This window comes from Candoia aspera, chromosome 6, assembly GCF_035149785.1.
Source record: "Candoia aspera isolate rCanAsp1 chromosome 6, rCanAsp1.hap2, whole genome shotgun sequence".
Lineage (NCBI taxonomy): Eukaryota > Metazoa > Chordata > Lepidosauria > Squamata > Boidae > Candoia > Candoia aspera.
Window position 1 is genome coordinate 35,422,269 of NC_086158.1, and position 26,029 is coordinate 35,448,297.

General features: G+C 37.7%; 1 protein-coding gene across 1 annotated transcript; it reads right to left on the minus strand.

Annotated features, from left to right (window-relative positions):
* Positions 1–1,089: 1,089 nt before the first annotated feature.
* On the minus strand, positions 1,090–15,427 carry TRIM42 (tripartite motif containing 42). Its single transcript, XM_063306112.1, has 5 exons — positions 15,063–15,427; positions 12,285–12,961; positions 9,487–10,307; positions 5,816–6,046; positions 1,090–1,243 (listed from the first exon to the last, which is right to left on the minus strand). Exons 1-5 carry the CDS (start codon positions 15,425–15,427, stop codon positions 1,163–1,165), a joined length of 2,175 nt encoding a protein of 724 aa, XP_063162182.1. The 3' UTR covers positions 1,090–1,162.
* Between the last annotated feature and the right edge of the window lie 10,602 nt (positions 15,428–26,029).

The window sequence follows — 26,029 nt, forward strand, 5'->3', positions numbered from 1 at the left end:
ATAGTTTGGCCTTATTAACTCATCCATTAGTATCCTCAAACCTCCATTAGTATAATATCCTGTATGTGAGGATGCTCTTATGCCTGGTAAGAAAGATGCCAAATATGGTGGCAAGGCTGCACTGTGGTACATCTAGCTATTGCTAAGTAATATTTTTGAAAGAATTACACAGGCTCCCAATTTGCTATTAATATTCTTGTAGTGCAGAGACATCAAACTGGCAACAAAGGTATGTATTATCAATGCCATGCTTGGTCCAGTTGTAACATATGGCTGTGAAAGCTGGATCGTAAGAAAGCCTGCAGGAAAAAAAATAGCCTTTGAGAGGTGATGCTGGAGAAAATTGCTGAGTATACTTTGGACCACAAGAAGAATGAATAATTCTACATTAGATGAGGTAAAACCAGACTATTAACGGGACGTACTAATAATGAAACTAATGCTTAGATATTTTGGACACATAATGAAAAGGCAAGAGTCACTGAAGAAAACTCTGATGCTTGGAAACACTGAAGACAATCAATGAATGTTTATTGGGACTCATGTGGGACTGGATTCCATTTAATTTCTGTTCTTTTATTAGTTGCAGAGCTTTTTGTTATATATTTATCTATATACAACTTATTAAGTATAAAATGTATGGATGGTAATGAATGTTGTAGCAGGATTCTACTAAAGGTCAAAGGACAAGCAAATGAAGTCAAAGCAGCATATAAGATTCTTACAGATTTCAGGCATAATCTATAACGGGGACTGCTCAAGTATTTTATCTGGAAGGTAATTTCCAATATCCAGTTCAAATGAAACACAGAGTATGGATTGACAAGATGAAGAGTGAGCCCTTTTTTCCCACAATGAAAATACATGTATTATATTGCTTTGAAGGTTTGGTACACCACAAAATTGACTTAAGGGATTTTTCATCATGTATTTCCTAAACAGAGTAATTTTTTAACTACCTTCAATGGAAGGTTGGTAACAAAATACAAGAGCTGAGATTTTTATTTGATGGACATCTTTATTCTGGAAGGATTATTTTCAGATCTTAGCTCACAAGTTTAATTTAAAAATAGGGAAGGAAAGAAAAAATATAATAGCATTCTGTCTGATAGCTTACTTTCAGTTTCCTCCTTAAAATGATTTGTAGGTCTGTAGTTCAGGATTATCTGCGGAAAGCAGACTGAACATTTCTCAGCAGCCCCCATCTGGCTTTGACTTTGGAACGCAAATCTGGAGTCATCACCTACAATGGAAAGCAAAAATGCCATTTTTCAGAGGCTATAGTAATACTGGTAATATCCTTATATGGTGGATGCCTCAAGAGAAGAATCAGGAACTAAAGATACCTGCATGTTTAAATAAGATAATTTTAAATAAATAATTTTAAATAAATTAGTAAGATAAGATAAGTTTTTAAAAACAAATACAGTAACTTAAAAAAAATTATGTTTAAATAAATAATTATATACTTTGCACTAGAACTACTACTGAAACTAAGGTTTGTCAAAAACATGAAGCCTTGCTTTTTCTTCCTGCAATACCCTACCCCTTCTTATACCAATCTATAGAGTCTCGACATGCTTAGACAATGGACCTTCCACTTTATTTCTTTTCCCTGTCATTATTTGGGACAGTAGAAGTCTTTGAGATGAGGCATTTCATTTCAAGAAGAAACTCAAATAGTTCAGCTGAAGGATTCCATTTATCCTATATGATTTTGTTTTAATTTTAGCTATGAACTGCTAAGGCTGGAAGTTCTTTGCTCTTAAGATGTTAGAGACATTTTGATATCCCCCCTATCTGAAAGAGGCTGTTGCACATTTGGTCTTACCGAGCAAAGCATTAGTCTACATATGAAGTCACACTTTTCTGTTAAAGTAAGATATCTCTTTAACTACTTTTAACCCTGGTTCTGTAATTAAAGCTGCAATCTCATGAATGTATACAAGAAAGTAAGTCTCACTGAAATCTGAGGAACTTCATCCTCTTGCAACATCTACTGCATCAGGAAGAATAGGGATAGAGTAGGCACATGGTTCAGAGTGCAGAAGTAACTACATGTTTTAATGTTCCTCATTTCTCCCCTCTCTCTCAGGCATCCATTATGACTTAATATTAAACACAAACCAGGACACACTGACTTACCCATCTTTAAAAAAGGCCCTTGTTTCAAATAATGTTTGAACAAAGGCATTCTTTCCAATTCCCAAACTTATAAAAATAAAGTGGTATATCTACTCACAATCGTTTGCTCTGAATTCTTAAATTCTCTGAATTTAACCATATAGGAGAGAGGACTGATAGGAAATTAATAACCATAGAAGAATTACAGTAAATACAGTGATAACCTTGATAATGATCTCAAAATATTCATCATCTTCTTAGAGTAGAATAATAAATTATCCAGACTGCTTTCTGTAGCAGATCTCAGTGAATGAATAAGTGAAAAATCACAAGGTGAGTTTCCATCTGTCACCCAAATCTACCCTTGATATAGAACTTAGAGATGGGCAAGATTCTCCTTTCTCTCATGATCATATCAGATATAGAAGAAATCAGCCAAATGTTTTCTATAGCCTATTCTTTCTGATCTTCTGTCAGTACAGACAAAGCAAAAGTTTACATGTTGCATGGTAATTGTAAGTACCCCTTGGAAAAGCTGAGTCAATTTGTCCTGTCATGGCCCCTGAATGTTCCTGTGAGCAGAAATTAGGAGATGGTTCTACTGGCATATTTATGGATAATGTACAGTAAAATTGGGAGTAATTTTTAGATCCCAATTATTCAGCAGTAGCTGCAAAAAAGCAAAATACAAAACAACTTCTTCAATCACTCTGAGGTCAGGAAACACTTTGTGTGTGTGTGTGTGTGTGTGTGTAGTATGTGAGGTCTACTCAAAGCAGGCCAACAAGTTAAAAAATATACAGTATATAGAAAGACTTCAGTTGATACAGCACATGGAGGACAACTCTGAAGAACATACAATGTGATATGAGAAAACAGTTTCTACAAAAGCTGTCCCCAAAGCACAGACGTAATCTTAATGAAGCAATAGCACGTTGTGGAAAAGTACTAGGAGATGTAACCATAGGAATGGCCAAACTCTGATGGACTGCTCAAGCCCTGTTGGAAGATATAAAAAGTATGGGAGCTATTATCCTTCGGAGACTTCACATGAAATGAGGTATAGTATATGGAAGACATCTTACATTGATTCCTCTGAAACTCAAAACTAGCCTGGTCAGGTAAACTTTGAGTTAGGCAGGTACACCTAGGGGTATGTATGTGTGAATGAACTGAGATTTTATTTCAGAGAGTAAAAAGTTATAAACCACACTTGCTTCTATGTATCTGAGTCTCTGGATTAAAAAGGAGATTGTTTCAAGCCTTTAGTGTGACACTCCAACTTGCAGAGTTCAGCAGAATAGTGAAATTTTATTTGAGAATACTATTTCTACTTCTATTAAAACATGAATACAAATAGTTCTAGGGAAAATACAGTCTCACAATTTTTAAATTTTCCATTCTGCTTTAGTGAGGAGAGTAAAAACAACTATTGCCTTTCCATTTTCTAGCCGAGCATGCTACTACTGTTTATTTGTCCTAACAACTGTTTATAAACAGACAAAATCTAATTAACCCATGTTTTAACCCAGTCTAATGGAAAGGTACAAGGAAAAACCTGTGCATCCCTTAGCAATTCTCAGGTCTTAAAAAAGTCAGGAGCCTCATGGCACTTTTTCAGACTAATAAATTTTATTAAAAGTCATAATCTTTGATCAGCTGCTTTATCACTTTATTAGATGCACAGAGTGGCTAAACTGATATAGGATTAAAACTGGGCTGAGTTCAGGAGAAAGGGAAGGAAAGAATTTATGGACACAAGTTTGACATCAGGACTCAAATCAATGACAAAGTAATATCAGAGCATTTCAACTTCCCTGAATACTCTGTTGCAGGCCTCAGTGTGACCATCTTGGGAAAATGAGACTTTAACAGCACCACTGAGTGAGAGGCTGCTGAACTCACATACACCAAAAAATTACAGGTAACCTCAAAAGGCCTCCAAACACAATGGGTTTTTAACACTCTGCACTTGTTAATTGGTAAATTACTTGTGATCTGTCTCACATGTAACCTACTTCTGCCCAACTAACCTGTCTTCCCACTCTATGCTTCTGATGAAATGAGCTACAACTCATGAAAGTTTATGACTTTTAATAAAATGTATTTGTTGAAAAAGGCCCTACCAGAGTCCTTTTTGTGATTTTCTTATAAGCCACCCAGAGTTGGCCACTGTCTCTATCTATCTAGCTATCTGGCTATCTGGCTATCTGGCTATATAGCTATCATATTTCTTTACCGCCCATCTTGTATTGCAATGACTCTGGATGGTTCACAAATTAAATTAAATTAAATTAAATTAAATTAAATTATTAAATTAAATTAAATTATTAAATTAAATTAAATTAAATTAAATTAAATTAAATTAAATTAAATTAAATTAAATTAAATTAAATTGTTGGTTCCCATAGACTAATGCTGCTGTCCTTCAACGGACCTCCAGGTAAGCCTTATTCAATGAGCAGGACCTATATATCCTTTGGAAAGGTGCCACTATATTGTAGTTCATTGATTAAAGTGGATATCTATCTCCCTCCCTCCTCCCCCAACCAGAAAAATATTTTATTGATCTTCTGGATTTCTGAGCCAAAGTATTCAGACAAATAAACATTTTTGAAGTACAGTATATACATTCTATGTAAGGAAAGCTGTAAGGCTACAAATAAATAAATACATAATAATTTTAAAAAAACTTGAAAGCAGCCATTAGCTAATTACTCTTCCTGGATACAGATATGGGTCCATCTCTATCCTGCATCTGTTTAGTAAAAGTCTCCCCCACCCATCATTAGTAATTAGATGGCAATCAATTCAATGTAATCCCAGTAAAAAGTACAATTGGGATTGTACCACCTTGAACCAACACATTAAACCTTTTATCATTTTTTTCCTCCTTTTGGCACAGCAACTAACTAACTAACTAACTAACTAACTAACTAGGATTATTTACTGCTGTTGTTGAAGAAATGTTAAAAAATCAATAAATTTTAAAGATTTTAACTTTTTTAAAGATCAAATAAAGTGGCAAATATTCAAGCAAAAAAAGCAGTGGGAATTACAAATACTAAGCAGACACCTCAGAATGTTTTCAGATTAGAGGCATATGAATTATCCAAAAATAATGTATCTATTCAAGATTCATTTTAGAAGTATGTTCTCTGCTCTAAAGATTTAAGTAACAGCTTAGCATAATGTCTTCACTCATAAATTGTTTATCACAGTCTATGTGTAAAAATCCGTATTAGGACAACACTTGTGTTAAATTTTAATCTTAATGTGTATTCTTTTTTGAATTTTCATCTGACAGAATGGTAAACAAAGCAAAAAATACAGAGGAAAAATGAAGCCTCAAAAATGGTCAGACATATACATATGCCATATAAAAACCATTATGTTATGAAATGCTTTCAATGCTCTTGTGCCCTCTTTGATACATGAAATGGAATATTACAAAAATGTTTATTTAACATTTTGAACCCATGTCAACAAGAGAATTGTTATTGTTGCTACAGCAAAAACCAAGCAAAAACAAACCTTGAAAAACAATCCAAACAATATTTGAATTAAGTTCCACTGAACACAGTCATTTGAATAATCTGTGAATAAATGTGAGTTACATATCTAAAATCATGATACTGCATTTCTCTGTATGAGACTGATTTACCCAGAAGTTAAATGCAAGAGATTGTACCTTACAAATTTCACTCCATTCACCTGGGCCGTTCTCATTGACAGCTCGAACTTTAAAGAGATATTCTGTATTAGGTGACAGATTATGTATTTCCAGATTCTGTTGTACAATTCCAGTAAGTACTCCTATGAGTTGTGGCTGAATTAAATTCTCAGCTGCCTCTTCATCAACTACTTCATAATAAGCAACTTCAAAGCTATCTACTTCTTCTGTTGGACAGGTCCAGTAAATCTGTGGAGTGCAAAGAAAGAGCACTGAAAATATATTTATGTTTTTCTAACAAACTAATAGGGCTAGTAAGTAAGTAAGGCTGCTAGCATTTAATTTTTTGAGCAATAAATATTATAGAATAAAAAACCCAGCAACCCACAACCCCAGATTAAATATGAATATTAAATACATATCCACAATATAGGAATTTGTAACTGAGTAGCATTTTAGTACCACTTCCATGGATTTTAAATCTAATAAGTCTCCCACCCTCTAAAAACTGAAGTCCTATACCAGCCAATAAGTTACAATAACAGGGAATTAAGTCCAATCCATATGATAGGCATCAAATTAGGAAAGGCTAGACTACATTTTAAACTGTCATAAATGGAGCAGAACATTTCAGATGGGCTATCGTTTTATCTCTGACTAGACACAGTGGTTTTAGATCTAGTTCTCTGTAGATTATTTTCATACAGCTCAAATAAAATAAAGTAGAAGGAAATTACATGGTCTTTAGTAATTGGAATAAATCAGAATTTTTAATACATCTATATTTTTAAAACTCTTCTGTGTTGTTCTTCAAAAATCTGACTTGTTGGACTTAAAAGATCTTTAAAATACTGTAGCTTCTTTCTTACTGCAATAAGGATGAATTAATAATAAATTTTGCCAAGAACATGATTCTTACATTTTCTCAACATCTGAAAGAGCAAATTTGGCAGTTAGATGGACACACCATCAAAGGATCTTCAAAGATTGATTGATTGATTCAGTTTATAAAGCCACCCATCTCACATACATGACTTTGGGTGGCTTCTAATTGAAACATAAACATGGCTATTTATTCTGGTTTTATTGTAAACCACCCAGAGTCGCTTTTTGAGTGAGATGGGCAATGACAAAATTTGAAATATAAATATAAATAAATTTACTATATATTTTTCATGATAGTTTTATTTTTTGAAACACAACAAAATTCTGTTACATCATGTGTAAATGCTACTCACAGATGGTAAGTAACAGCTAATGATATAGCTTAAGTGCTTATTTTATGATGTATGGTCCACAAATGTTCAGATACAATTATCTTACCCATAATCTTTTGAGCCATCAGACTGATAAAGAGAATCCATATTATTTGCCATTTTAGCTCTTTAGTTTTTCAATTTTACTGCCATTCATTCTAATATAGAATTTTATTTTATACCACACTAATATAATTCTTACAGTTACAATATTAATATTAAATATAGTTTTACCTGTAGCTTTTATAGTGTAGGTATAGTGATTTTTCATTTTACATTAGCTATTTTTATTTAGCTATAGTTATCCAATAGTTTTACCAAAATTACATAAATCTCTACTATACTTATTTTTGTCTTTATAATCCTACTGTTACAATTTTAGTCTACACTAGTTATCTTTTTTCTTATAATATATAGAGCTGACCATTATCATAACAGCCATTCTGTTATGATAATGGTCAAATCTATATACTATAAGAAAAGATGAACATTGAAATCGCCAGTGAAGGCTATAAAACTGTGACATCAATACCATTAAAATTGTAACAGTAGGATTATAAAGACAAAAATAAGTATTATGTTGGTGAATGACAAAAATAAAGATACTCACTCAACCTACAATAGAAAGGACAAAAGGCCAATAACGACCAGAACAGAAATAAAATGTAAAATTAGAGTGATATTGTCCTAACAGCCAGGAACCACGCTGAGACAAGGAATAGGTCTCTAGTGTTTTATTACTGCTACATAACAGAAAATCCTAACAAACTGAAGAAGCGTGGGAAAAACCCAGACATATAAACCCCAAAGGCTAAGGCGGGCCCGATCTGTGTCTCTTTGAATGGCTACCTAATTCCTCAGTACTACGCATGCGCTTTACAGCCTGGATGGGAGCCCCCTGCTCACCATCCTTACTCATGACAGATATAGAAACAATTAGCATACAAAATGGGCTCATAAAAGATTAAACTTGCTCAGGTTTCTTCAAAAGCTATCATAAAAATTTAGAAGTTGACCTGTAAAGTGAAAAGATTGAAAAGAAGCCTGGCTTGATTTCTTGGAGAGGCCATTCCATGGTGTAGTCACCATGACTAACTCAATTCCTTTGTTTTTTTAAAATAAAATTCTACACTAAGTCCCATATAATACACTTCAAAGAAGTTACATTACAATTGTAAATAACAGTAATAAACATAGTATGTTAAAGTGATGTGAAAACAGAATCATTCAAAAAGTGGAAAGTAAAGGAGAACAAGATCAGACAAAACAAGTACTCAGCCAGTGGAACGATGCAACCACCAATTCCAAGAAGACAGCTGATGAAAACAAGTAGATGTTTAGTGAATTTTCTGGATACAAAATTAAAGTTTATATATATATATATATATATATATATATATATGTATGTATGTATGTATGTATATATATATATATATATATATATATATATATATATAATAACAAGATACTTAATTTAAGAAGAAGAAGATTTTGTGCAGAAAGATGCTAGTTGCCAGATCACAAAAAACTCAGTGAAATATCTGGGAATGTACCTGGCAAGTAGCAATAAAGACATATTTTTAAATAATTATAATAAATTATGGAGAGATATTAAAAACGATCTTGAAAGGTGGACAAAAGTTAAAATTTTCCGGTCTAGGATCAATGACGACCGTCAAAATGAACATACTACTTAAGATTTGTTTTTTAAAAAAATATTATTTCCAATAGTGCCAATTTTAATCCCAGACAAAATCTTCTAACATTGACAAAGAACAGTCAACAGATTTATATGAAGTGGGGAAAAAACAAGAGTAAAATTCAAAATTTTACCAGCCTTACAATCTGGATGGAGAAACTATGCAGGCAGACATATCAAATCTACTCCATCCAGCTTCTCCTTCCAGTCTCTGTAATATAGGGCAGATCAGGACTCTTATCTATGATTAAGTTGTAGATGAGTGAGGTCATTGGAAAGGAATCTTTCCAATGAAAGCAGTATCACCAGACCAAAAGCCAAGGTGCTTGATAAAGGAAGGAGGAATTATATCGGAGGCTAGTCCATGGCCATTTATGAAAGATTTTTCATTTGTGATAGAGTATCTTTGAGTCCAAAATTCATCAATATGATTTCACTCATACGTTGATTTATGGTGCAAAGCCACAAGAAAGAAATATTATTCTTCAACTGCATAGGAAAATACATACAAAATCCATATACAGAGAACTCCAGATTTTCCAGACACCTTTAAAAGAAATCACTTGGAAATTATTTGAAACAAAAAGTATGTGAGTACATACAGAACTAATGAAGATAAAATTTCTGTTAACTGCACATAACTATTATCCAGTATTATTTGAATTCACAGAAAAAGTGAATGCTCTTAATGAGTGCAAGGTCAGAGAATAAAAACATTTTACAAGAATTCATACCTTAGCAACAGTTGGATAGACAAGAGTTTGGTAAACCACAACAAGACCAGGAACTGAAGATTCTTCCTGTGGTTCTGGATTGTAATTGGCACCATAGTTTGGATAGTTTCTTGTATCTTTTGAAGTATCTGATGACACATTCCAAATAGAATACAACTGATTACCTTTCAGCTCCATTGGAGGTGATGATTTTGGTCTTATGGAGAGTTCATTGTTCATAACGGTTTGATCCGCCAGTGAATGAAATGATGATAAGGAGAAACTTCTGTTTAATCCTAGTGGGTTTGGAATCTGTGCATTTGAAACAGTTCTTGGGATCATGACATCAGAACTGCAAGGGTAAGGACATTTGTTGATTTTTTCATATCGTAATTTATTGTGGAGTGATGGGAAAATGCTTACTAGGTTTTCAGCAAGCTCCTCAAAGTTTACTTTAAGATACTTAATAGGGTCTTCCTTAAGGTATGGGTTGGGCTGATAAACACTTGCAATTATATCTTCTATTTCCTTTATTAAGCAACATGCAGACTGCAGGAATGCAATAGGACTCTCTTCTTTTAAAGCTTCCTTAGAATACTGCATGAGGCTGTCCATTTGATCAATTTTCCTTGTTGCATGGTTTGCAAATTCAAAAAGTGCCTTTTGTCTCTGAAGTTCAAGGTTTTCCACTGCCTCCATCAGTTCTTTCTCACGCTCTAGAAGTATCATCCGTAATCTTATAAAACCATTCCTGATCTGTCTTCTTTTGGATTCTTTGTAGGATTTAAAATTGTTTTTTAATACAAGGACTTCCATTAGGTCAGTATCAACTACATAACGGACTGTAACAGAAAAATCAAGGTAACAATTACAATTGTTATTATTTTGAAGTATACCATTCTTGTTCACAAGAGAAAACTGGTTAAATATTAGATTTAACATAGGCCAACCTATTTTGGAGATGAGAGAGTTTGAACTCCAAGTTACATTTATTTGAAAGCGTAATATTGTTCAGTTCAAGGAAATTTATGATGTGGTGGCACTATGTTAAGCCAAATTGTAAACTGGATTTGCAAGTCTCTCTTGAGGAAAAACAAAGCTTCAAATTAAGACTTAGGATCATCCAGAAGTTAACTGAACCGATGTGAATTTTTAAAGAAAACATGTTTTTTTTCCTGAAAAAAAGTTTCACAACAGTTCTTTTCCTTATTCTAGAACAAGGTTACTTTGCAATTTGCTGCTAACCTCCATTTCCAGTGAGATTATTTCCATTCGCAGGAAGAAGTGAAAACCTATATTGCTGCCATTACTGCGTAGTGAACCCAATTCCCCAAGAAATGTTGGATGATGTTTTCCCCTCAGTTTCAAGAGGGTTGGAGAAATTTAACAGGGCATTTTTTGTCCCTGAAGCTGTCATTTGCCCAGTAACTCAAAAGGTCATATCTGAATATTTATCTCCATGGGGGGTGGGAATCAACACCTTTGGTTAACTTAAATAAGTGGAGAAAAGGGATTAATTCTATATTAGCAGCATTGCAACAATTTGTTCCTCACAATAGCATTTCTTACATTTTCAAAAAGTAATGATAATTAATTATCCCCAGCATTTTGTCCAGCTCATATCTAGCTCATAAATAAACACAGAAAAATGTCTATATGGTTTACATTAAACTGTAATTAAATGAGATTTTACCCATTTAATCTCATAGCTGTACAATGTCTGACTGGCCTTAGTAGTCAAGCCTAATGCTATGGTCATCATAACTGCTGACCCTGCCATCTGCCTAATAGCCTGGAAAGCACAATAGGGAATAGGGTAAGCTTTGAGGCTTTACTTCTTCTTTATGACAAAAAACTAAGAAATTAAATCAGATATATCTGACTCAAGAGCATGGTATGGCTGCACCCTTAGCAAAACTATTCTGCTTCACTAGCAGCAATACTTTGCCTTTCTCAGGCACAGATTCAATTGCTTGCTATTGTTCTATACATTTTGCATGATGGAAGGTGAGGATTTTTAAAAAAAAACTGGAGCTCTTTGAGAGGAGTGAAGACAGCAGGGAAAAATGTCTTGATTGTAAATGAGTGAGGAAGAGGGCTAGACATTTGTGTGAGACAGAGAAAACTATGTTAGTGGTGGGTCTGTATATGTGTGTGCATGTATACATGCATGACTTTGTGTATGGCTTCATCACCTGTAGGGTGGGGTGGTGGGAGGAAGTGACATGTCACAATGCAACCTTCCACATTTTTGCTATCTGTCTGCCAAGTATGGAAGGCAGGATTTGCACTGTGACATCACAATGCATTTGGGGTTTTTTGGTTTGTTTTCATAATCATGGTTATAACAAATGCCTATGTGTGCCTTCCAACTAATTATGGAAGAACAACCATCATCGCAGTACATCTGAAAAATTCTTAATATGTTAGTATAAGGAAGTCAAAGGTACCCATAAATGGCCATTTAACAAGGGGTATTATAAATCATATTTCTTTGCTTTCAAGGTCTATATGTTTGTTTGTCAGGCATACGTTCTGCTAACCATCCAACTCTAAAATAGATTAAGCTGAGAAATAATAACTTTCCCCAAAACCACACAATAAGCTTCATGTATTATCTACATTGCTGAAGCCAGGTACCGTATTTCAAGGCCTTGCTGAAACTATTCTCCATTGGTCAGAATCCATTAACTTAGGAACTCGGGAAACTTGTAGCCTTAGAGAAATCTCTGATGGGTTTAGCATTCACACTGATTAGACATAATATAGCAACTAAGAAAATATCGTGCAGAAAGAAAATAATTTAAACAAACAGGAACCTTTTTTAAACTTTGCAATAGTCGCAAATAACGCAGCAGACATTTTTGAACATGCTACTTGAAAAGTAACTTTGTTATGATCGCTATGCTGTGCTTCAGCACAATATTCACATATTAGTTCGTGGTCATCAAGGCAGTATTTGGAGAGCAGTGAATCACCATGGATTAAGCAGTTTTTGTCTTCCCAGATTTCACCACCAAGTTTAGTATAGGCATGGTTTTGGAAGGTAATATCTTGATGGTAATTCCTCAGGCAAAGATTACAGTAGTTCATCTGACATGACATGCATCTCTTCTCTGCTTTGCGCTCATCACAAGCCTGGCAATAGATTGGCACATAGCTTTTGTCAAACCTCCACCTTAGGAAACCATATCGGCGCATATACTTTCTAGCCAATCTGGCCCTTAGATAATTAATCCTCAGATACATTTTCTTAGAAAATGGAAGGCAATGTGCTTTCTTGCAGATTGGGCATGTGACAATGTAGAAATTCTCTGTAATTTCAGCATTAAGTCTGCTCCGCATGATACATCTATCACAAATGCAGTGATTACATGGCAACATAAATGGGCGGACAAACATTCGTTCGCACAAAGGGCAAACAAGCTGGTCGATAAAAGCATGTCCAGAAGGTTCTTTATCCAATGAAATAACAGATGTATCACTTGCCCCTCGGCTTCTGAGTCTGAAAATAAAACCAATACAAAGATCTCTGAGTTATGCCTAAGGATGCCACTGATATTTATAATTACCAAGCTTAAAATAGTTGCACTGTTTTGGTGATATTATGAATTAAGTGGCGTCTGATTCAAAAATTCCTTTTTGGTTTACACCTAATTCAAACCAGAATGCCCCCATTTCTTTCCATATGTATCCTCTGTAAACCATTCTAATCATCCCTGTTTGCTTAACTTGTGATGATGATTGCAGCAAAGGATAGGACTTGCAGCTTCTGTAGGACATTTCTTTGCGTTTTTCTCACTGGGAATGCTGCCAGTGGCAAAACCCCAAGTCTTTAGTAAACTTCCTGACTCTTTAGTAACTCAGGAAATATAGGTTCCCTTACATGAAACTTGGGATTTATGGAAGACTTCTATAAAATACCACTATTTGAGGGACTACTTCCTCATTATTGGATCAACAGACTTAGATCAGTATATGCTGCTAACAGAGTGGTAGATCTTTCATTCTTTTGGCCTCCATATAAAAGTTAGCTAAAGCCATATCATGACTTTATACATATACACTTTATACACATTTATACACATATAAATATCACATTTATATTTGTGTTACAAATAGAATTAGGCATGAGAGATACAGCAACAGTACACTTAGTCAAAATGAATATATTTTGTGTATTATTGACTCTTGTGCTTCTAATTAATGATTACTGTTTGTAATTATTTACTATTGGACCACTAATGAGTACACTGGGGCCATCAAATTCTATGAATATTAGGATGTATCAGTATTGTTTACAGACAAATCAATAGTAGAAATTCTGAGGGCTCAGGTAGAAACTTTCCCCCATGATTAGGTAGAACGCAGGGATGGGCATTTTGGTGCTTAGCAATATGCACTTTGTTCAGTGTCCTTCCTAGGAAATATGGGTATCTTAAAAAACAGGGCTTTGATAGATATACCAAAAAAGATTCCATGTCATTCCTGGAAATGAGCTGCATATCCTTGGCAAAGATTACCCATACATTTTGCTGAAAAGAGTTAATGAATGTGCCTGTCTGTGGGTGATGCATACTCTTAGCTGAAGTCCTCAGGTCAAACACATTCCCAGCAAAAACTATTGAAGTCCTTCATACTCTGTTAACTCTTCATGAGTTAACCTGTTGAAATAGATTTAGAATTCAGAGGCAGGGAATCTGTAGACCTCTAGATATTCTTGAATTACAATTCCCAGCATCCCTCATGATTAGCCATGCTGCCTGAGGTAGTTATAACTGAACAACATCTGAAGGGCCACAAATCCCCCACCTCTGTTTTAGATAATGGCTTGCTACATTTCTGAGGACTTCCAAGCCTTTTTAGATTTTCTTGAGTTTTTTTATCTGTAATAGTTGCCAAGAATTTCTAGAATAATGGTAAATGATCAGAGCATCATATCATAAAAATATTATATGAATTGGAAAGAGACATCCAAACGGAAAACATAAGTACTAAACTGCTTCTTGTTTCTTCATATCACATATTACATGGATGTGAATCTCTTCCTTTTAATGAGTAATTATTTTTTTGGGTGTCTGTGTTCCCAAATATAAAATTCTATAATTAAATTTAAAATATTGTGAGTTAAAGGTTTCTGTACTTCCATGTTTATTCCTTTCCAGAAGAAAAGAACAGTTAGCATTTCAATTTTATTAGGATTTAACTTTTCCCTTACTCTTTATCAAGCAGATGTCTTTTTATTTGCACATTTATATCTTCCACCTGCAATTTACAGCCCTTTAAATTGTAAGCCTAAGGGTAGGGATTGCTTCATTTTTTATATTTACATGCCTCTTAAGGAGATTTTTGACTAAAAAGTCACAAGGGGATATTCTAAAAGAAATCGCAGAACCCTCATAATCTGTTGATATAAAATTTGATAAACTTGCTCCTTCATGGTCCCAACTAGCCTAACAACAATTCCACATTCAATCTCTAAGAGCTCCAGCTTTAAAAAATTATATAAAACACGGTAAACACAAACATTACCCGGGCTGATGGATCAACGTGTTCTGAGGAAGATTCCTAAAGGAAGCAGTGTTTGATACGCTTACCTTCTTCGTAATCTAGCTCCACGTCTGTATGGCAAATATGGAAAAGCGCAACATCTACTTTCATAGCACTGACATTCATTATTCTCCTCTGTACAGCACAAGCACTTGCAATTTCTATTATTAGCACAGGAGCAGCAACACCAGCGGCAATTGGGGCTCTGTGAGAATGCACAGTGACAGCACTGGCAGCTGCTATCATCATCATGTGGACAGTAGCAACAGTCACAGTTCCGTTCATCCGTAAACATGAACTCCCAGCATAAGCTGGACTGTTTTGGTCCACATATTTTTAGACATTTCTTACAGCAATTACACCCTGGACAGCAAGGACAAGTCATGCAACATGCGCAGGCTCTGCCAGGCATAATCTATAAAACAAAACAAAAAGGTTTTTTTTTCCTTCCCCTTCTCTCTTCTACTATCTTTTACTTGCTTCTTGTCTACTATCTTACAGTTTTTGTCCCTGTGTTGTGAAAATTTCTCTCTGATCACTTAGGAAGGAATAATGACATCACAATGGGTTTTACCAATGAGGATACTAGGGTTTTTTGTAGATGAAAACAGCATATTTGTTACATCATAAACTGTGTCACAATGACTTAACTTTTTTTTTTTTCTGGTATTGCTATGTTAATATGGATAAATAGAACAAGAAATCTGCCATGTAGTAAAGACCAGTAGAAGAGAATATCGGTAGCTCAGGGTTGAACTGTGGAATCCTTGGTGCTCTCTGAGTTTGGTTGTTTGCTTGCAGACATTTCATTAGATAACTAGATAACATCATCACTAGCACAATCAACCAAGCTCAGAGAGTACCAAGGACTCCACTATACAGTTAAGAATTTTCATGCAAGCCAGCTGCTCAGTACATTCTTACAGGCCATTAAGTGATAATATAATAAACTTGAATCCTAGGCAGATAATAGTTTTCTCTGTTGAGCTAGTTTTCTTTGTGTTCTCCTTTAAAGGTTTAATTCTGCAGACATTGGGAATAACTGTTATAAACACAATGAAACATTTCTAAGTAAACATACATAGGATTGTGCCATGGATTATTGAAATCAGCTTGCTTCTGGAGATTATATTAACCAATGCTATGTGCAAAAATTCCAGTGCCCACAGAACTGAATTGTCAAAACAGTGAGACAATGATTATCAAATCTCTAGTTTCTTCAGTAGAGGTGGTGAGTTTGCCTCTCAGATTACTATATGTCAGAACCCACAATCAAAGAATTGGTAAATCATTTGATTATGTTCTCTGCCATTGGATCAATGCATGTCAAGCTCCAGATGGGAGAGGGAGAGATGCTGAGAGTGAGAAAGAATTGAGTTTCGACTAATGGCGGAATCCAAGGTCGTATCAGGTGAAGATGGCCAGAACTGGAATGCTGAACTGTTGAAGGAAGGGGGGATGGAATGTGAAGGGGGGTTCTGACGTTTCTGTGTGCTTTTAATCAGGTAGTTTATTCAGGAAATTTTTAGTCATGGCTTCTTGCTCTAATCTGTCCACATCATCAATAAATGTGAAATCTGCATTTTACATGGATGCATGAGTCAGAACCTTATTGAGTCAATTGTGTTGGATCCTTACATAAAGCCATGACTATCATATAGCTTTACCCAGAGAATTTACCTCTCTGAGGAAAGCCAATGTTTTCCCATTCCATTTTACTGAAATGGAAGAAACTGAACAGCCCAAGTTGGAAAGTGTGATGGCAGAGGAAGAAGCAGTCACCAGGACCTCGATGACTATGAGAGCTCAAGGGAAAGCCAAGGAGAAGGGAGCTAAGCCAAAGACTCAAAAGCTCCTGGATACTCATCCTCCATCCCCAGATTCTGACAATAGCAAGGGAAAGGAGCTCCTGTGGAAGCTCAAACTGCTGGATGTTTGGGGTGGCAGATGGGATGGAGAGAATGCCAGTGAGGTGGAGGTCGATTCAACAGAAAGTGAGAAGCTGAGACCTAATGACTGATTGGTGGCACTGGAGCACGAAGTACAGTCTGTAGCCCATACAGTAGCCAGCTTGAAGGAGTTGGTGGATGGTCTAGTGAGTCATCTGACCCAGTCAACACCAACCCAGAAAGTGCTCTGTCAGCAGTGGGGTCAGGGGATGGTCAGAGCCTTCCAAGGAGGAGGGAGAGGCAGCGGCAGGGCCAGCTCAACCACAAGGTTGGCAGGCAAGGAGACAAGTTCGAAGTTAGCCAGCGCCGGGCCCGAGGCAACGTTCCAGGAGCCTGAAAGTGTTTTGTGACTGGAAGGTGAAGTTCAGAGGGGACACAAATGAGTTGGCATGCTTCCTGACGCATATGAGTGGGTTTATGGAGGAATTTGGGGACATTTTTTTGTTCTGACGAAGCAAAAGTCAGATATGTGTCCACACATCTGCAAGCAGAAGCCTCCAAATGGATGGTGGCTTTGCATGACACCAGGGCCCCAGAACTGAGGAATTTTGATGATTTTATGATGGCCCTGGGAGACCGATTTGAAGACCCCCTTGCCCGGTTGAAAGCTAAAACCAGTCTGCAGTTCCTGAGGCAAGGGAATTGTTCAGTGACAGAGTATGCTGTGTAATTTAAGAGCCTAGCATGGAGTCTAATTGACTGGCCAGAGTTGCTTAAGGTGGAAGTTTTCCAGATGGGATTACAGCCTGACATCCTAGACCAGTGCCTGGCCAGAGGCAACCCAGAGACCTTAAAGGAATGGATTTGTCTGGCCAAGATGGTAGAGAATCAGCAAATTCACCTGAAGAAGCAGCAACAGTGTCAAACACCTATCAAGAAACCAGACCCATGGGGGAGCAGAACCCCAAAGGTATCTTCAGAAGAACTTGGGACAAGGAAAAGGAACATTGGTTGAAGGAAGGACTATGTTTTAAATGTGGGCAAGGAGGCCATCAAGTTGCGGATTGTTCCAGCTGACCCCCACACACACACTCCATCGCCGAAGTCAAAGCCCAAGCCAACCAAAACTTCCATTGCTAAGGGAAAAGCAGCAGTGGCCAGTGAAGCATTGCAGCTGGCCATCAGTTCAGGGGCTTCCAAGGTAGATTCCTTGGACAAAACTCAGTCACTGGTGGGAAACGTGTGAAGCCTGCCTTGATGGGCGCCAGCAGGCAGGCTGGACAGAAGGGGCGCGACAAAGTGGTGGTGAGTGGAGATAATGGCATGGTGGGGGTGGGGGTGCAGTTAAGGACTCTAGGGAGAAATAAGAGCATGGATTTAAATGTACTGGTGGACTCAGGATGTGCCAAATATTTGATTCACCCTGCAATAGTAAATGGGCTGGGATTGAAGATCCAGAAATTGAAACAGCCTATAGTGTTTATTTTATTTTATTATTCAAATTTAATTACCACTTTAACCAATTGGATGGCTCTGAGGCTACTGGGGCCCCTGCGATGTTCTGTACTGAAGAGGTGGAAATCAGAGTGGGCACCCACCGAGAGACTCTCTGATTTATAATTGCAGCCATATCCAATTATTCAATAATATTGGGAGTGCCTTGGCTGAAGGCTCACAACCGCCAAGTGGATTGGGTGGCCAGAAGCATTCAATTTAAAGATGGACTGTACACAAGAGAACTGGAGGAAGAAGCAAGGGAGGCTGTTGGGAAATTAGCTGCAGTGTCAACAGAGGTGGGGCAGTTTGCAACAATTGATGAGGAATTGATTCCTGAACCCTATTGGGACTTGAAGGAGGTGTTTGGAGAGGCTGAATGTGAACAATTACTACCCCCATCGAAAGACAGACTGTGCGATAGAAATTGAGCCAGGAGCGAAGCTTCCCAAACCCAAAATGTATGCTATGTCTTTAAAGGAACAAAAAGTACTACAGGAGTCCTTAAACAAAAATCTGGCAAGGGGATTTATTCCCCAGCCAATTCTCCCTTGGCTATGCCGGTGCTATTCAGAACAAAGAAGGATGGGTCTTTAAGATTGTGCACCAATTACAGGGGCTTAAATGCCATTTGCAGTTCAAATCAGTACCCTCTGCCTCTGATGAAGGACTTATGGTCTCATTTGTTTGAAGGGGAAGATCTTCACAAAGCTGGACCTGAGGGAAGCATACTTTAGAGTTTGCATTCGAGAGGGGGATGAGTGGAAGACTGCTTTTAATTGCCCATTGGGGAGCTACAAGTACCTAGTTCTCCCATTTGGGTTGAAAGGTGGTCCTGGGATGTTCATGCAGTTAATAAATGAAGTGTTACATGAACACCTGTACAAGGCTGTTTGGGGTACCTTGATGATATTCTAATCTATATAGAAAATGAACAGGAGCACATCCAGCTGGTGTGCAAGGTGTTGAAAAAATTGAGGGATGCTAAATTGTATGCTAAACTGTCTAAATGTGAATTCCATAAGAAACAACAAGACTATTTGGGGTATAGAGTGTTTGAAAAGGGCATTGAGATGGATCCAGCTAAGGTCAGAGATGTGCTGGAATGGGAAGCCCCTAAAACTAAGAGACAATTACAGAGTTTCCTAGGGTCTGCAAATTTCTGCTCCAATTCATTCCACAATTTGTGCAGATTGCATTGCCGCTGACTGAGTTATTAAAGACAAAAGAGGGCGGAGAAGCAGAAAAGGCTAAAACAATTTGATCCTGTTGGAACTGAGGAAGTGGACAAGATTCTCCAGACTGTAAATGCCACCACCTGTCAATTAGACCCATGCCCCTCCTGGCTGGTGAAGACAACTCGGGAGGTGATGTTTGGTTGGGTCCAGTTGACGGTAAATACATCCTTGTGGGAGGGGGTGTTTCTGACGGCCTTTAAGGAGGTGCTGGTGTGCCCCCTCCTCAAGAAAGCATCACTGGAACCTACCGTGCTGGATAATTTTCATCCAGTCTCCCACCTCCCTTTTATGGGGAAGGTGGTTGAGAAGGTGGTGGCACTGCAGCTCCCAAGGATCCTGGAGGAAGTGGATTATCTAGACCACATTCAGTCAGGTTTCAGGCCTGGATATGGGACAGAAACAGCATTGGTTGCACTTATGGATTATCTCTGGTGGGAGCAGGATGGAGGCAGTGCATCCATCCTTGCTCTCCTTGACCTCTCAGTGACTTTTGATACCATCGACCATGGTATCTTTTGGGGGCAGCTCAGGGAGTTGGGGGTGGGTGGAGTAGTGTTGCGCTGGTTCACCTCCTTCCCCCAGGGCCAGTCCCAGTCAGTGTTAATAGGGGAGGACAGATCGGCCCCATGGCCCCTCCTTTGTGGGGTGCCGCAGGGATTGGTACTCTCCCCTCTCCTTTTTAACATCTACATGAAACCACTGGGTGAGATCATTTGTCTCCATGGGGTGAGATATCATCAATATGCTGATGATACTCAACTATACATCTCCATCCCAGTGAAAGTAAGTGATGCTCTGACTGCCCTTTCCAGGTGCCTGGGGGCTGTTGGGGTCTGGATGGGGAACAACAGGCTTCAGCTGAACCCTGGTAAGACCGAGTGGCTGTGGGTTAACAGCCCCTCAGCTCCTAGGAATTTGCCATCTTTAGTTCTGGATGGGCTTGCACTGTCCCAGACAGATCAAGGGCATAATTTTGGGGTCCTCTTGGACTCATGACTCCTGCTCAAAGAGCAGGTGGCAGTCGTGGCCAGAAGGGCCTTTGCACAACTTCATGTTGTGTGCCAGTTATACCCCTTCCTGGAGTGAGAGGCCCTTCGAACGGTCACTCACACCCTGGTCATCTCCCATATAGACTAGTGTAATGAGCTCTACATGGGGCTACCCTTAAAGAGTATCCAGAAGCTACAGCTGGTCCAAAATGCAGATGCACAGGTGATTTTGGGAGCTTCAAGATCAGCACATATTACCCCTTTGCTTTGCAATCTGCATTGGGTGCGAGTTTGCTTCTGGGTCCAATTAAAGCTGTTGGTTAATACCTTTAAGGCCCTACATGGCATGGGTCCAGGTTACCTAAGGGACCTTCTCATCCCTGTTACATCAACCTGTCCCACCCACTCATGCAGAGAGGGCATGCTGCATACCCCGTCTGCAAGAGAATTCCATCTGAGAGAATTCCTTCTGTGCAGCAGCTCCCACCCTTTGGAACATCCTTCCTCTGGAAGTGAGATTGGCCTCCTCTCTTCTGGACTTCAGGAAATGGCTGAAGACCTGGTTTTGTCACCATGCCGGAAGAGCCACTCTTGGGGCTGGTTGGTTCCCTAGTCCTGCCAGAACTGGTTCCAGTCCCCTTTGGGTGGAATGAGATCTGCCATCACTTGGATTTTATTATATTTTATATGTATATTTACTGATATTATTCTGATTTTATTGTATTTTATACTGTTTTATTATGAACCGCCCAGGGTCCCCCAAGTGGGGAGATGGGCAGTAATAAAAATATAATTAATGAATGAATGAATGAATGAATGAATGAATGAATGAATGAATGAATAAATAAATAAATAAAAGCCCTGGAGCTCTGCCAAATTGGACTCCCGAGTGCCAGGCAGCATTTGACAATTTAAAGTGGTTGTTCACTGCTAAACCAATCTTGTGTCACCCTGATCCCACTAAACCTTTTGTCATTCAGGCTGATTCCTCAGATGTAGCAACTGGGGCAGTATTGTTGCAAAAGAATGAGAAGGGAAAGTTGCAGCTGTTGCTTATTTGTCAAAAAAGTTTAATGAGACAGAATGCAGGTGGCATGTTTGGGAGAAAGAAGCATTTGCTGTGTGCTGGGCTTTGTTAACCTGGAGACATCTGTTGGAAGGGGCTGTAGAGCCTTTTGAAGTGTGGACTGATCATAAGAACCTGGAAGCTTTAAATACAAGGTGGCGGCTAACTGCCAAGCAAATATAGTGGGCACAGTTTTTTAGCAGATTCATTTCACTTTAAAATATCTGCCTGGGGAAAAAAATATTTCTGGCAGATGCTCTTTCACACCTTCCTCAACATAATAGCCAAAAGGAAGAAGTGGTAGATACTGCGTTTCCTAAGCAGCAATTGGGCAAGGTAGTTACAAGGAGGCAAGTGAAGGAGAGAGCAGTGAAAACAAAATTGCTTTGTGACTTAAAACAGAAACTAGTTAAGCAGTTTCAGAGTGATCCCTGGCTGCATGAAAACAAAGCTTACCTTACAGAAAGAGAGGAATTATGATGGTTGGAGAATAAGATTTATGTGCCTAAAACCTTATGAAGGGAGATGTTGTTGTGCAGTCACAATGCCAAGTCAGCTGGGCATTTTGGACTGGTAAAGACTTTGCACTTAATTCGCAGACAATTTTGGTGGCCTAACATGAGGCAAGATGTAAAGGACTGTGTGGCTAGCTGCCCAACTTGTGCAGCCTCTAAAAGGAAGGGAGGAAAGCCCCAAGGGTTACTGCAACTAGTGGCTAATCTCACTGCACCCTGGAAGGAGATTGCAATGGATTTTGTGGGGGAGTTGCCAGAGTCAGAAAGAAAACTGTGATCTGGGTTGTAACTGATCTTTTCTCTAAGCAAGTTCATTTTATTCCATGTGCAGGCATACCAACTGCTAAACAGCTAGCAAAGTTCTTTATTCAGCATGTATACTGCCTTCACGGCATACCGAATAGGATTGTAAGTGATCTTGGCCCTCAGTACACCTCACAATTCTGGAGATCATTTTTAAAATGGCTGGGGGCCATGCAAGCCTTATCATCTTCGCATCATCCAGAATTAGATGAGGCTGTGAACAACTGAACTCTACTCTAGAACAATTTCTGAGATGTTACATTAGTTATCAACAAGATGGCTGGGTGGATTTGTTGTCCTTTGCTGAGATTTCATATAATAATTCTGTCCACCAAAATACAGGATTGTCTCCCTTTCAAGTAGTATATGGCCAAGAATTTGTTCCCATTCCTGAATTACCACAACAACCATGCAAATCCCATTCTGCCAGTGAGTGGATGGAGCAATTAAGTGCCCAATGGCCAGTAATTCAAAAAACGCTCGCCAAGGCCAAAGAAAGTTACAAAAAATATGCTGACAACAAAAGGTCTCTAGAATGGGAATTTAAAGTGGGAGATAAAATATATTTGTCTACAAAAAAATTATGATCATTGCAGCAGTCTAAAAAACTAGGTCTGAAGTTTGTAGGACCCTTTGAAATTAAAAAAATCATCAACCCAGTAACTGTGAAATTAAAACTCCCCAAAAAATTGAATAGGATCCATCCTGTCTTTCATTGCAGCTTTCTGAAACATCTGCACAAAGCTCCTAAATGGCATCCTGAACAACCAGCACCAACTCCCACCATGATCAATGTAGAACAACATTTTGAAGTGAAAGAAATTTTAGATTGCAGAAAACATTGTGGCAAACTCCAATATTTAATCCAATGGAAACATTTTCAAGACCATAAGGGCACTGAATTTTAAACTTTGTTTTTGTTGTAAACCACCCAGAGTCCCCCCTTTTGGGGGGAGATGGGCGGTGATAAAATTCGATAAATAAATAAATAAATATTACATAAGTCTGACTACAATGCTGCTTCTGTTCTGTAGCTCTCTACGTCACAAAAATTTGTGGCCAAAGGCTTTCACAGGTACAAGCATCAGTCCACAATGTTTTTATCTGCTTTGTTAAGTACACAGGTTCTTTATTTACACCTTCAGACTCTGAGCTCTCCACTGATTCTAAAGTGGAGTAAGGTGAATTTCCCCTTACTTTGCATTGTTCAAAGGAACCGTAATGTACATTATCATTATGAAACAATGTGTTTTTTGTTACCTTTAGTAGATGGTGATGTGTACTGTGCTTTCAGGCAATAGATTTTTATAATACAAAATTAATGAAATATGTTTTCATTTCTTTCCCAAATGTTACAGATATCAAGAGCAATGCATGATGGGGTAGTCGAAAAGTAAACTGAAAGAAATTAAAGCAGTGATGCGGCTATGAGGGAGACAGTGATTTCATTAATGTTTAATGTGGATGTGCAGTTAGACAAACAAAGGGAGAAAATAGAAATGTTCAAATACAGAGGAAGTCAGCTACATCCACTAATAAGAATCTACTCAATTTCCCATGTTCCTTCATGATAAAGAATTACCATTACTATTTGTACTATCTTCCTAATCCACTCTTGCATTCTTTTCAATGTCCTACCACAACGAGTATGGACAAAAAATGATATAAACTTCAGTTGTTTAACATTTCTGTTCTTCCTTAACTGTTACTGAAATATTAAATTAATGCCTGGTATTTAACATTACTCTCTGTCAGCCATTCAAAGTAGGCCAGGCCAGAAAACCCATATCTTAAGGAGTTCAGGAATGTATTTCATTGTCATAAAGCAATTTTTTTTTTAACTTTGACAACTTTAAGATATGTGGACTTCAACTCCCATACTAGGGAAAACCTGACAGTATTTCTCTCTGCCCCCTCTTATACCAAACAGAATCAAGGCAGAGTTATTCTCATGCCCCCTCCTTTCCTACAGCTGAGTTGTCATTTCTTATAATGGCTCTTCTGACAGCTCTTGCATACCCTTGCCACTTTTTATCATTGTTCTGGCAGTTCTTTAATGAGTTTTTGTGGATATTATTGCTCTTGATAGGGATTATCTCTGAAATTAAAACATATGCTGTTGTATACTGAGGACTTTTAAAATAACATCTCTATTATGGAGAATTTGATTTTAAAGAAAGTTTTATGAAGAACATTGGAGAAGGTATGTTTCTGCTAAAATGTTACAGGTTACACTACAATCAGATGCTTAACTTATATGCATAGCTGTAACACCACAGTTCTTCAGTATATCAGGGTTGAATTCTGCTGCAACAATTGAAGCATGCACAAAATTAGGAAATTAGAAACAGAAACATAAAATCATTCTAAAGAACCATAATAATTGCAAACCCATATACTTTTGACTAAATAGAGTTGTGCCCTTTAAGGCAACTTACTCACCTACCCACATGCAAAAAAAAAAAAAAAAGACTTTTAAAGTTTCAACATTCTATTACTTCTAAAAATTAACCTGTTCAGTTAATCATTTAAATCTTAATATCCATCATCTCTCCACTTGTTGAATGTTACAAATTTTCCAGAATTCAACTCAAAGCAATAAAAATGGTCACAGATAAAGCCAGTTAATAAGTTGTTTTATGTCCCTGCTAAATTATGGGGATGCTACTGATATATTTTATATCAGATTGTTGAGAAGGCCAATTATTTGGGTTGGAAAATCTCTGAGCATTGTATAAAAGGTTATTAGGTTTTCTGCACAATTAAAGCCTATAGTAGTAATTGCTGGCAAAGTAATATCATGCATGCTATGTTTCATTTTGAACTTAGAATGCTGCTAGGACTCCAGTTCTCTCTTGAACAAGAAATCTAGCCTATTCTACCCATTGCCTGTTCCTTTTGTTGTGGACTGCAGCTTTACAGACTGGTATCCTAGCATGTGTATGCTAGCATGTATTCCTTGTGTCACTCCATGGGAGTGAATGTTGGACTTTAAAGAAACAGAAGAGTATTGATGCCTTTCAACTCTGGTGATGGAGAAAACTCCAGAGAATACATGGACAGCCACAGACTAATGAATCATCAAACAAATTAATCCAGAGTTCTCACTGAAAGCACAAATGACCAGGCTCAAATTATCTTACTTCAGACACATGATGCGAAGACCCAGCTCTCTGGAGAAGGCTCTAATGCTGGGGAAGGGGGAAGGAAAGAGAAGAAGAGGACAACCAGCAGCAGGGTGGATGGACTCAGTTACAGTGGCGATGGGAGCACCATTGGAAGATCTGAAAGGCCACATTAGGGATAGATCGTCATGAAGAAAATCTATCTGTGTGGTCTCTAGGAGTCAAAAATGACTTGATGGCACATAATCAATCAATCAATCAATCCTAGCATGAGGGAATAAGAGGCTTTAAGCTTTTGCATTCCCTTTGCAGGATACATGGAATACAACTCCTTTCAAACTGGGAAGCTTCCAGAGAGATTTCAAGGTGTTTTCTACTCAGCAGAGTAAATGAAT